The following is a 12,043-nucleotide window of genomic DNA, read 5'->3' on the forward strand; positions in this document are numbered from 1 at the left end:
GCAAAAACTGTCAGGAGTGTTCAATACCACACACCTACTCGCTCTCATTTTACAAGGGAGAAGGCAGAACAACACCTGGCAGTATCAGCTGATCAGGAGGGAATGGAGGAGGATAGAAGCAGCAAGGATCTAGTGCCCATGAACTAATTTACTTAGAAAGGAACAGGCAGTTACCGTCCGTGTGTGCCCCTTCTCCGTGGGAGCCTGTCCAATTGTGATCTTCCTCAGGAATCTGTCATTGGTATCCAGCACTATGGTAGAAAAGGAAGATACAGTAGAGAGGGAAAATACAGCAGATATAGTAGAGAGGGAAAAGGACCATAAAGTCAAAGGAACCAGCAGAATTTTAAGCAACAAATCTAACTTAATGACTATAATATTTGATTTCAAAATTTATGGTAAAGCTAGAATATGGGTCCAAGTTTAGAAATGATGTTTTCATACCATTAATGTGCAGGAATTAAAGACAAGACGGTAGAGTGGCTTGGTTTATTCTTCCTAGAGAATTCAAACAATTAACTAGAAATCTGGAATCCATTTCAAAGCATATTCCACACTCCACAAAAAAACAGAGCAGGCCAGTTTTTCAAAAGGCCGAGGTTTATGTTGTTCTGTGGGATGACTCACTGATCTTACATAACCCTGAGACACACAAGGCCCATAAACACAGGGCAAAGGCAATGCCTTTTGAAGCAGGCTGGGTAACAGACCTGCTCTTTCCTTTAGCTCACTTAGAAGTAATTTCCATTCTGATGACAGAACATCTTTCCAATTGCATACTCTTGAAAACATGGCAAAGATCAACCTACTAACTAATCTTAATCCCCCCACCTCCTAGGTCTAACTACGGTGAACATTTTAGTGTATTCCCAATTTTGTTTTTTGTATGACATACCAAAAATAACAACAAAACACAAAATGAAAAACAGCAGCAAACCAGTTCACACTCTTTTAGGGTGGGTCAAAGAGGAGAGGCACTTTCAAGGTACTTGATAACATGCCAAAGTATTTTCCTTAAAGACTGTAATAGTTTAAACACTAAAAGCAGTGTCTTGTGCAGCACTTGGGGAAATACACACACCACCCCATTTGATAAGTGAAGGATGTAATGAGTTGTTGGAGTTTATCCTTATTTTTAAAAAAAAAATAGTGTCTAGTTCCTTGCATCTAATTTCTGTGTATAGAACAGCCAGTCAATGGGTATGACCCATGTTTTCCCATGTCTGCTTCTACTTTCTTAGAAAGCATGAATTACATATAAAGCAAAGGAAAAATGATTGTGATAATAAATTTTCAAAATGGATCTTTAGCTTATTCCTCATAAAATATGATACCATATGTCTAAAGCTATTGAAGCAAAGGAAGAGAAAGATCAGTGTGGTTTTAGATATTAGGAGAGTTGCCTTAAAAATGCCATTAGCTAGCACAGTTACTGAGCCAATGACAGTCACAAAAACAGTCAATAAATGGCCTGTCAGCTGCACTCTGTACATCTAGATGAAAATTTCTTCTCAGCAGTGAGAGTTTAGACGCATACACTGTTGGTACAAAATAAAACTCTAAGCCATGCTAGTTGACACAGACAAAAGCAACATCTGGCAGTGAAACCAGGCAACTCACTCACCAATCTGCTGGATGTTTAAACCTTGAAGGCTACCTACTTTGTTACAAGAGAGTTTAAGAAAATGAGGTAAAAGTGAGCAGGCAAGCTCCAGACCTACAAGAAAAATCAAGTCACTTATGCCAGACAAGAGTTCTAAGAATAAAGGGCAACATGATTTAAGAAGTGATTAAACATCACTTCTCTACTTAATGACACCAAAACTTTCTGCATAAAATGAAAGTTGCAAAATGTTATTTTTGGTTTATGTATGAACTTCCTTAAAACCCTCCTCACGCCAATGAACACTGAAGAGCCAGCAAAATGTCCAACTAACCAAACAAAAGGAGGTTTGATTACAGCTAATAAGGAGGGAGACTGATGGAGGTGGCCAGGAAAACGAGTGAGTCGCCATCTTAGTCAGGCCTTAACCATGAAAATACCAACACACAAGCTATGGACCTCCCATTTTATCACCTCTAAGGGAGGTCATGGGGCGTACAGTATAACCAAACCAATGGGGTGTACACCCTGCTCTGGTACCTCTTTGCCAAGTTATAGTTTCTGGATCAATGTCCAATCTTGCAAATCTGTGTATCTCTTCATCTGTCAGTGTGGTAGGGTCAGTCTTTTCAATGCCTAGTCTCTGAAGAGGTAGGAAAATTAAAAAATAAGACAAACCAAACAAAAGCAGATATGATTTAAAAAAAAATTTTTTTTATCCCTATCTCCAGATAGGGGAAATATAAACCATGTTAAATTCAGAAGGGAAAACTATGATCCCTTTGGCTAAATCTTTATTTCCCATTTACACATGTACAAAGGTATTATTAACATGTTTGTCCCTATCACTGAGCACCAGAGGCATTTCCCTAAACCGAAGCCCTACGTAAACATAGTGACCATAAAGTGTTGTACCTAACTCACCATATGCAAACATATTGAAAGGAAAAGCTTTTTCAATCAAACAGTTGAGAAGCCCAAGTCACATGCAAAATTAGAAGGGCAAAAACAAATATCGATCAATAAAAATCAATGTAAATCACTTTAAATGCTTTTAAAAACTAATATGCTGACCTTTTGAATATATTTAAAGGGATAAATAGTCCTTTCGATGCAGAAGAAAAGAAGAGACATTGCTCTAGCACAGTACATGCTTTCTAAGTAGTACTATCCTTTCACTGCCTTCTTACTATTCCAAAAGGCACAAGAAGGGTTTGTTTCTTCCTCCTCACGGAACTTGGAAATTTATTTATTTACAATGTGTACCATGGTCAAATACTGAAATGGAAAATGCCTTTAAAATGTACTCTCTTTTTCTCTTAACTCCTGGTAGATCTGAGTGGCCCCAGCAAACCCTACTCTTCCCATAGTTCCCTTCCTGTGTTATGAGGTTAAAACCTCAGGTGTGTTTTCAGAGCTGGTGCTCACTGGCTTGTCAAATAGCATCACAAGCCTGGAACATGACATTGTTTACAGAAGTCAGCAAAACCCTCAGTCACTAAGCTGAGAATTTGCTGTTGACAACCCTTCTTGACTGAGTACCTGGTGGGTAGACTGTGATAATACAGCACAAGAGAGGATGCCTGGGGACCAGGAAACAGAAGATCAATGTTCTAGTTCCAACCTGGTGAGGGGTGCTGTGGCCATTGACAAGTCCCTTGATCTCAAATCCCAGAGCTTTTTAAAAGATCATTTAAACGTTGAGTCCAGCCCCTCCCCACACCTGACAGAAAGTTCCATCAGCAAAGGTAAGATTAGAAGTTGCCTGCTCTTCTACAGTACTTGCTGCCTTGCAGAACACAATTCTTTTACATAACAAGGTAATAGCTGACTTACCTTATGCAAGGATGTTTTGTGGGGTGTGAGAACAAGAGAAGCTAAAAAATATCAAACTGTGTAAAAGTCACTTTTTCTCAAGTCCAGAGAAAAATGCATATATATAAATAGTGACAGAACTGTAAAGCAAGTAGGGCAAAATGTAAATCATTACTGCATCTGGAGCTTGTGTACTATTCTTACAGCATTAAAATATAAAGTTGCAAAAAGTTAAAAATAAGGTGAGTGTAACTACTATTGATAACTAGGTAGCACATACCATTTATTGAATGCTTATGTGTGTCAGGCAGTCTAAAGAATATTTACAGATATATAACATTTCTTTCATATGTAAAAGTAACACAAGAATATATTTTGAAAATTTCCTTGTGCTACCCCTTTATAGCCACACCTTTCCCCAACCCATAACTCCTGGCACCCACTGATCTATTTTCCATCACTATAGCTTTGTCTTTTGAGAATGTCATATAAATGGAAGCATACAGTATGCAACCATTTGCGGCTAGCTTCTTTCAAGCAACATAATGCCTTTGAGATTCATTCAAGTTGTTGTGTGTATCAGCAGTTCATTCCTTTTTACTGTATGGATGTACCAGCTTGTTTATCCATTTATTACAGAAAGATATTTAGGTTGTTTGTAGATTTTGTTTCTATATGAATACAAGTTTGCATTTCTTTTGAGTAAATACCTAGGATTAGAATTTCTGGGTCATATGGTACAGTGTACGTTTAATAACTATATATTTGTAATAGAAGTTCAAATAAAATACAGAAGCAACCACTCTTGCTTAAGGCCCTGATGCTGCAAAGAGCAGGTATTCAAACTCTAGAAGCTGCTATGTTGCCACGCTGGCATCCTGACTCCTATATCCATGCTATAAAGAAGTGTCATTCTTCTTAGCTGAGAGCAGGTCCTCAGTGCTCTATCGATCCTGGGACTAGCCACTAAAAATTCAAAGATAAGTGAGAAACAACCTCTGCCACCCATCTTTATGTATATCATAACCTTATGACTATGGTTATGGATGAACTTGTCCAAAACAGGCTACTCTAAGGAGATTATAACCTCCTTATCAATCACCTAATTTCACACAATATCAAAAATGAACAAGGGAAAAGCTTACCCGTAACCTCCGGATTTGGATATCAGAGAACTTTCTCACTCCATTTACTGATGGTACCAAACGATTAAAGAGGGCCTTAGAGAAAAGGAGGAATAGGGCTTTTAAGAGAGAGGAACGCCACTGTCTTGCTACCTGCATTATTGGTACCCAAGGGTCCAACATTAATTTGAGTGCTTCAAACCTTCTGAAAGTGCCCGTGGGGGTTTCAGCAGCCTACCTTGTCTGTCTGGGTCTGTTCGTGGAACATCCGGGCATCGATGGCTGCAGCCACAAGGTTATTAGCCGCAGTGATGGCATGGATGTCACCAGTAAGGTGGAGATTAAACTACAAAAGGGTAGAAGCCACATCAGTCTTCCAACTTCTCTGCATCTTTTCACATTCATTCTATTGCAGCCAAACCAATCCCTATGTTAAAGCCAATGGAAAACTGATGGCAGCACAGCTAGTGGACAAACACCAACACAGCTATCTCTTGAAAACAAATTACTATCTATCCTCAGAAGGAACACTGATTTTCCCTAAGAGACATGGCCAATAACCATAAACGCCACACCCCTGGGATCAGCAGCAACGCTGGATTAGTAAGAACACACTCACGTCATTTAAACAGTGAGCAAGAAGTACACTGGAGCGACCCAACTCCATGCCTATACGCTGCTCCCACTTCTGTGGTTATTACTTTGAATTCACTTCATGTTTGTTCTTCCCTATCTTATGCTTCATTTAATCACTTGCTTATTATTTTCACTGCAAGCCAGGCTTTGAAGTCCATGTCATGTCAAAAAAGTAAACTGTTGGGCTTCCTTGGTGGCGCAGTGGTTGAGAGTCCGCCTGCCGATGCAGGGGACATGGGTTCGTGAAAAGTTGGCAAATTAAGATGTTTTTCTCTGAAGTACTGCTTCTGTTGAGCAAACAAGTCATTTGCCTACTAAGATCTCTACAATAAACTTTAATCCCATGAAGGAAAAACTATAGAAAAAGGTCTGATCCAACCAAATCCCAGACCACATTACCTCTTCCATAGGAATGACCTGTGAGTAGCCGCCACCTGCAGCACCACCTGGAGGACAGGTCAAGGTTGAAGACTCATGTTAAGCACGTTTCACCATGACTTGCAAATCAAATGAAAACAAATCGGTTTTTGTAACTGCTCCGCATATTATTTACTTTTTACAACCATTTGGACAGATTCGATCAAGTGCTTTCTAATTTTCTTGACCAAACTAAACCGCTTGATCTTGTTCACTCTGAATAGTCTCTCAACTGAAATCTGAATCTAACTGACAAAACCATAAACACATAACATACCTACTCATTATCTTTAGAAACAGGTTCCTCTTGATTCCTAACATTTGTTAAGAAAAACCCAGCCTACAGTTACATAAAGGCAAACCTGTTCAATTTCCTACCCTCATAAATGCTATTCTGGCATTTTAAAAAAGGAATATTTAAAATAAACACAGCAACACAAACACAGAGACTGCAATTCTTCCTAAATAGGACACATATGGTAGAAAACAGCTTAACTGCTAGATTTTTGCTGGCCCATTTGGATTACTAACCAAAATCCAGTTAAAAATGTCCAGGTTTACAGTGAGATAAATGTCAATCTGAGGTAGAGATTTTGTGTGGTTTTTTTGTGGGGCAGAGATCATGCAATGAAAATGGGGCAATTTGTGATAAGAGGAAAAGGAGCATATTGGGTTCAATAAGGGGGAAAAGGCTCATTCTGAAATAAAAGGGGGTTGTTAAGCTCAAAAGCAGAACTAAGTTAACGCACTTATATCAAAACAATAGGCTGAAGAAGGACAAAGGCGTACCCCGTGTCAACATTTGTAGTAATTGTTAGAACAAGCGGGATATGTGATACCCTATCGCCAAGCAAATGATGAAGCTGACTCTGAGAACCTATTTTAATTAATAAAAATAATTTTAATTAAATGAACATGTCTGCAGTACTGCAGCTATCAAAAACTGAAGGTGAAGTACAGTTATTGTGTTTTCATCTAATCAGAAGAAACATTGGGTTGATGGTATTATCTTAGAGCTTGAAGTAGACGTGGGGACCCACCCTGGTACTTGATGATACTGCCTTGAATTCAAGCGACCTCTGAATCCCAGTTGCTGCTATTGTAAGTGGAGATAAAACTAACCATCTTAGAAGATAAAGTAATAGGCATAAACTGCTTAGCACAAAACCTGGCACGAAGCCTATACTCAATAAGCATATACTTTTCTTATTCCCTCAGTGTGAAACATCTGTAGGGTTTGTCTTTGTCTTTGTCTCTAGAAAGTCAGCATGGTGATCAGCAGCTGTGATTACCTTTATTGTTACTATGAGAGTCGACTATCGGTCATATAAAAGCACCCCTGGCTACATATTACCCATCCCAGGGAATCCCTGTGCAGTATCAGACAGTGACAGCAGGAGTTGGGGTGATCCAATGAAAGCCTTCACCAAAAGCACCATGATGCTCTTCTGGGATGTGATGAAGCTGTTTCTAGTGTCTAAATGAGCTGAAGACCCCGCACACACTCATGGGCCAAGTGGGCCAGGAGGACTGAAGGAGGTGCAGGCGCCCTCTGGCCACCCAGGTCTGGTCTCACTAATACCTTTTATTCCGAAGGTGGGGCCCTGAGAAGGCTGTCGCACACACGCGAAGACATTCTGATGGAGATGGGCACTGAGGCCCTGCACCAGCCCAATCGTGGTTGTGCTTTTCCCCTCTCCCAGGGGTGTTGGAGTTATTCTTCAAGATGAAAGCAAAATAGGAAAATTACATTTATGTAAATTAAATTCATGTGTATCACTAAGTCAGCTCTGATCCTAGAGAGTGACTCTTAATCTGAATAACCAGAAAGATGAAACACATGAAAGGGATCTTTTCCAAGGGTCTTAGTTGTAACTTCCCCCCAGTTTGAAATTAAAAAAGACTTCTGCATTTTAGCTCTTCTGACAGTTAGGGGCAAATATACTCTACTTTGTAAGAGACACTGCTATACTTTTAATTTCTCAATTTAGTCTCAAAAACTAGCTTTTAACTCAGCCAAACAAAAAAATAGATGAATCCTCAACAGATCTACAGAATTAATGATCTGGGGTTTAAAAAAGGCAATTCCATCTGAAGATCAGGTTTTAAGATTCAAACTCTCCCACCTACTAGATGAATAACCTTGACAAATTTTCTCATCTCTATAGAGTTGTCTACTCTTCTTCACAGGGTCGCTGTAAGGATCAAATTAGATAAAATCCATATGAAAATGCTAAAACCAGGGCTTCCCTGGTGGCGCAGTGGTTGAGAGTCTGCCTGCCGATGCAGGGGACACAGGTTTGTGCCCCGGTCTGGGAAGATCCCACGTGCCTCGGAGCGGCTGGGCCCGTGAGCCATGGCCACTGAGCCTACGCGTCCGGAGCCTGTGCTCCGCAATGGGAGAGGCCACAACAGGGAGAGGCCCGCGTACCACAAAAAAAAATTAAAAAAAATAAAAAATAAATAAAAATCTAAAACCAAATTAAAGGAACCTCCACATATACATGGCTAAGCGCAAATGCAACCCCTGGTAATAATAATCAGGACTAATATTACGATTCAACTGGCAAATGGGCAAAAACCATACCCGGTCACCACCACGTATTTCCCGTCGGGCTGGTGCTTCAGGCGTTCCAGTACTGACAGCAGGACTTTGGCCTTGGTTTCACCATACAATTCTACCTCTTCAGAACTCAGACCAATTTCTCGAGCCAGGTTACCAATGGGCTTTGGCTTGCAAGACCGTGATATATCAATGTCACTTAGGAGAAATATAGAAAATATGTATCAACCTTTATTCACGGGACTCAATCAATGCCATCCTAGTAATGACCCACCTCAACCACGTTCGGAGGGGGCATACACATAACCATGGTATCCATCAGCTAAAACCCCACCATCCACAGTGTGAAAACAGCAAAAGCTTCTTTTTACCTTGGCACGGGTGTCTTCAGGTTAAGTTTGTTATACTGAATGATCCACTTCCCTGGCTTAAATTTCTCCAGGAAACGCTTTGCACTCTCTACCGTGCTCTAAACAAAATGACACAAATGGAACTGAGAAGAGGTGATGATTTTAACCTCCACCTCAGTTCCTAGTCCTGGTCACTCAAGTTCAATCACAAAATGAACAGCTTCAGGATCCGCCTGTTAACATGCTTCAATTCAAGGCCGGAGTCTATAGGCAGCAGGATGCCCTGGGCTGCGCGCCTCACCCCCACCAGCTGGTGTGTGTTACAAAGGGCAAGAAGCCAAAACATACTGAGTGAAGCCAGGCTGCTCGTACTTTTTTCCCCTTAAGTTATCACATTCCAGAGTAAATCAGAATCATGCTACCCCTACTTCCCTCTATTAATACGATTGATTCTACTTCTTTCTACTTCCATTTCCTTTTTCTCTTCAACAGATTCACATCCTTACTTAGATTCTATGACATTTCTACTTGGGGAGAAATGCAGTACCTGGAATTCTATCAGCTTCGTAGAACTATTACAAAAACGTCCATTCACACTTACCTGCATTAGCATCACCACCGTCATTGGCCCGACGCCACCAGGAACAGGAGTAATGAAGCTTGCCCTCTCCTTGGCCTCCTTGTATGCCACATCACCCACAATTTTCCTCCCACTTGATTTTGTATCATCTGGTCAAAGAGGTAAAAAAGTCAAAGCACAGTCTCAGAATCACAATCTTCGTGTTTATTTCTAAGTTATGTGATCAATTACAACAGCTTGTTCCAAAAACTAAGTCGAGTTTAGGGTGTGTAGTCCCATCTGGTTCAAGTGCCTACTTTACTTAAAAGCTGTGGGATGTGATAAAAGCTCCCCATTTATGATAAAAACTCTCGAGAAAGTAGGCATAGAGGGAAGTTACCTCAACATAATAAAGGCCAAATGTGACAAACCCACAACCAACATTGTTCTCAATGGTGAAAAACTGAAACCATTCCCACTAAGATCAGGAACAAGACAAGGTTGCCCACTCTCACCACTATTATTCAACAGAGTTTTGGAAGTTTTAGCCACAGCAATCAGAGAAGAAGAAATAAAAGGATTCCAAATTGGAAAAGAAGCAGTAAAACTGTCACTGTTTGCAGATGACATATTATACACAGAGAATCCTAAAGATGCTACCAGAAAACTAATAGAGCTAATCAATGAATCTGGTAAAGTAGCAGGATACAAAATTAATGCACAGAAATCTCTTGCATTCCTATATGCTAATGATGAAAAATCTGAAAGAGAAATTAAGGAAACACTCCCGTTTACCACTGAAACAAAAAGAGTAACATACCTAGGAATAAACCTACCTAAGGAGACAAAAGACCTGTATGCAGAAAACTATAAGACACTGATGAAAGAAATTAAAGATGATACAAACAGATGGAGAGATATACCATGTCCTTGGATTAGAAGAATCAACATTGTGAAAATGACTCTACTACCCAAAGCAATCTACAGATTCAATGCAAGCCCTATCAAACTACCAATGGCATTTTTCACAGAACCAGAACAAAAAATTGCACAATTTGTATGGAAACACAAAAGACCCCAAATAGCCAAAGCAAACTGGAGGAAGAAAAATGGAGCTGGAGGAATCAGTTTCCCTGACTTCAGACTATACTACAAAGCTACAGTAATCAAGACAGTAAGGTACTTTAAAAAAAAACCAACACAACAACAACAAAAAACAGTATGGTACTGGCACAAAAACAGAAATATAGATTAATGGAACAGGATAGAAAGCCCAGAGATAAACCCACACACATATGGTCACCTTATTTTTGATAAAGGAAGCAAGAATATACAATGGAGAAAAGACAGCCTCTTCAATAAGTGGTGCTGGGAAAACTGGACAGCTACATGTAAAAGAAAGAAATTAGAACACTCCCTAACACCATACACAGAAAACAAATACTGAACACTAACACATATATATGGAATCTAAAAAAAAAAATGGTTCTGATGAACCTAGGGGCAGGACAGGAATAAAGACGCAGACAGAGAGAATGAACTTGAGAACACGGGGAAGGGGGAGGGTAAGCTGGGACATAGTGAGAGAGTGGCATTGACATATATACACTACCAAACGTAAAACAGATAGCTAGTGGGAAGCAGCCGCATAGCACAGGGAGATCAGCTCGGTGCTTTGTGACCACCTAGAGGGGTGGGAGGCAGACGCAAGAGGGATGGGATATGGGGATATATGTATATGTATAGCTGATTCACTTTGTTATACAGCAGAAACTAACACAACAATGCAAAGCAATTATACTCCAATAAAGATGTTAAAAAAAAAAAGCTGTGGGATGACAGGTGTTTGCTATCTCCCAAGGAGAAACTTACTTTACCTGCAAAATTCCACAAGATGCTTAAGTGGTTTTTCAGAACCAGGAGAAACCTTTTGTCTTCTGTCAGGTGGCAAATAAAATACCAACTGTGTTTTATTCTTAAAGCCAACCACCAAGTATACAATGAGCACCTTTTAAAATGTTAATTTGCCAAGGCCTTCAAAGGAATTTTTTGGGTGCACAAAGCTCCAGCTATATCGCAGCTGCTAGATATGGTTTCTACAGCAACTGTCAGCATTTTGTAAGCTCCAGGCATGAGCTGGAGGAACAATTCAACATCCAATTCCAAAGACGAGCAGCTACTTAAATGTATGCAAAAAGGCAAAGAATATAATTACACTCCCGTTAAAAGGATACAAGAACAACTACAAATCTTAGCAGCAAAGAAGAGCTATTCAAGAGAACAAGACCCCATGATGCATCACTGCTCACTCACTCCTACACTTGGCTTCAGTGCACTTCCAGGAGGGGCTGGGGACAGGGCTAGACCTTGTGGTTGGTTCTAAGGCAGGACCTCGTAAGATCTTAGCCATTTCATCTCTTTGATCAGATTGCCACAACTAAGAAAGGAAGCCTCAGGATTCAGCCAAAAAGCCAGAATTAAGCGACTTCGGCTCTAGGATCAGCTCTTTCACTAACCTCGAGTCTCTAGCCCCTGTGGGCTCCTTACTGATCAGAAGTCTAAAGGGGCAAAGAAGGATGAACACTACCTATTTCACAAGCTTGAGGAGAATCAAGTAAATTGTGTGTGTTTCTTGAGATTGAAAAAACACTCTCTGGGCTTCCCTGGTGGCGCAGTTGTTAAGAATCCGCCTGCCAATGCAGGGGACACGGGTTCGAGACCTGGTCCGGGAAGATCCCACATGCCGCGGAGCAACTAAGCCCGTGCGCCACAACTACTGAGCCTGTGCTCTAGAGCCTGTGAGCCACAGCTACTGAAGCCCACACACCTAGAGCCCGTGCTCCGCAACAGGAGAAGCCACTGTAATGAGAAGCCTGCGCACCGCAACAAAGAGTAGCCCCCGCTCGCCGCAACTAGAGAAAGCCTGCGCGCAGCAACAAAGACCCAATGCAGCCAAAAATAAATAAATTAATTTAA

The 12,043-nt window shown here is 40.6% G+C and overlaps 2 protein-coding genes across 6 annotated transcripts in view; one reads left to right on the forward strand and one right to left on the reverse strand.

The window, feature by feature from the left end:
* The window catches only part of ZBTB25 (zinc finger and BTB domain containing 25), a 71,912-nt gene that overhangs the window by 57,029 nt on the left and 2,840 nt on the right, over nucleotides 1–12,043 (forward strand). The window lies entirely within an intron of this gene.
* The window catches only part of MTHFD1 (methylenetetrahydrofolate dehydrogenase, cyclohydrolase and formyltetrahydrofolate synthetase 1), a 57,959-nt gene that overhangs the window by 16,761 nt on the left and 29,155 nt on the right, over nucleotides 1–12,043 (reverse strand). For all 5 annotated transcript variants that reach the window (XM_024750846.1, XM_024750848.1, XM_024750845.1 and 2 more), the window contains 9 exons: nucleotides 9,110–9,237; nucleotides 8,530–8,627; nucleotides 8,183–8,356; nucleotides 7,178–7,314; nucleotides 5,578–5,624; nucleotides 4,781–4,888; nucleotides 4,564–4,638; nucleotides 2,144–2,246; nucleotides 175–251 (listed from right to left, as the gene is read on the reverse strand). In XM_024750846.1, coding sequence (XP_024606614.1) covers nucleotides 175–251; nucleotides 2,144–2,246; nucleotides 4,564–4,638; nucleotides 4,781–4,888; nucleotides 5,578–5,624; nucleotides 7,178–7,314; nucleotides 8,183–8,356; nucleotides 8,530–8,627; nucleotides 9,110–9,237 — 947 coding nt within the window. The remainder of the gene's footprint in view (nucleotides 1–174; nucleotides 252–2,143; nucleotides 2,247–4,563; nucleotides 4,639–4,780; nucleotides 4,889–5,577; nucleotides 5,625–7,177; nucleotides 7,315–8,182; nucleotides 8,357–8,529; nucleotides 8,628–9,109; nucleotides 9,238–12,043) is intronic.

Source organism: Neophocaena asiaeorientalis, unplaced genomic scaffold (assembly GCF_003031525.2).
Source record: "Neophocaena asiaeorientalis asiaeorientalis breed wild unplaced genomic scaffold, Neophocaena_asiaeorientalis_V1.1 scaffold140, whole genome shotgun sequence".
In the NCBI taxonomy this organism is placed as follows: domain Eukaryota; kingdom Metazoa; phylum Chordata; class Mammalia; order Artiodactyla; family Phocoenidae; genus Neophocaena; species Neophocaena asiaeorientalis.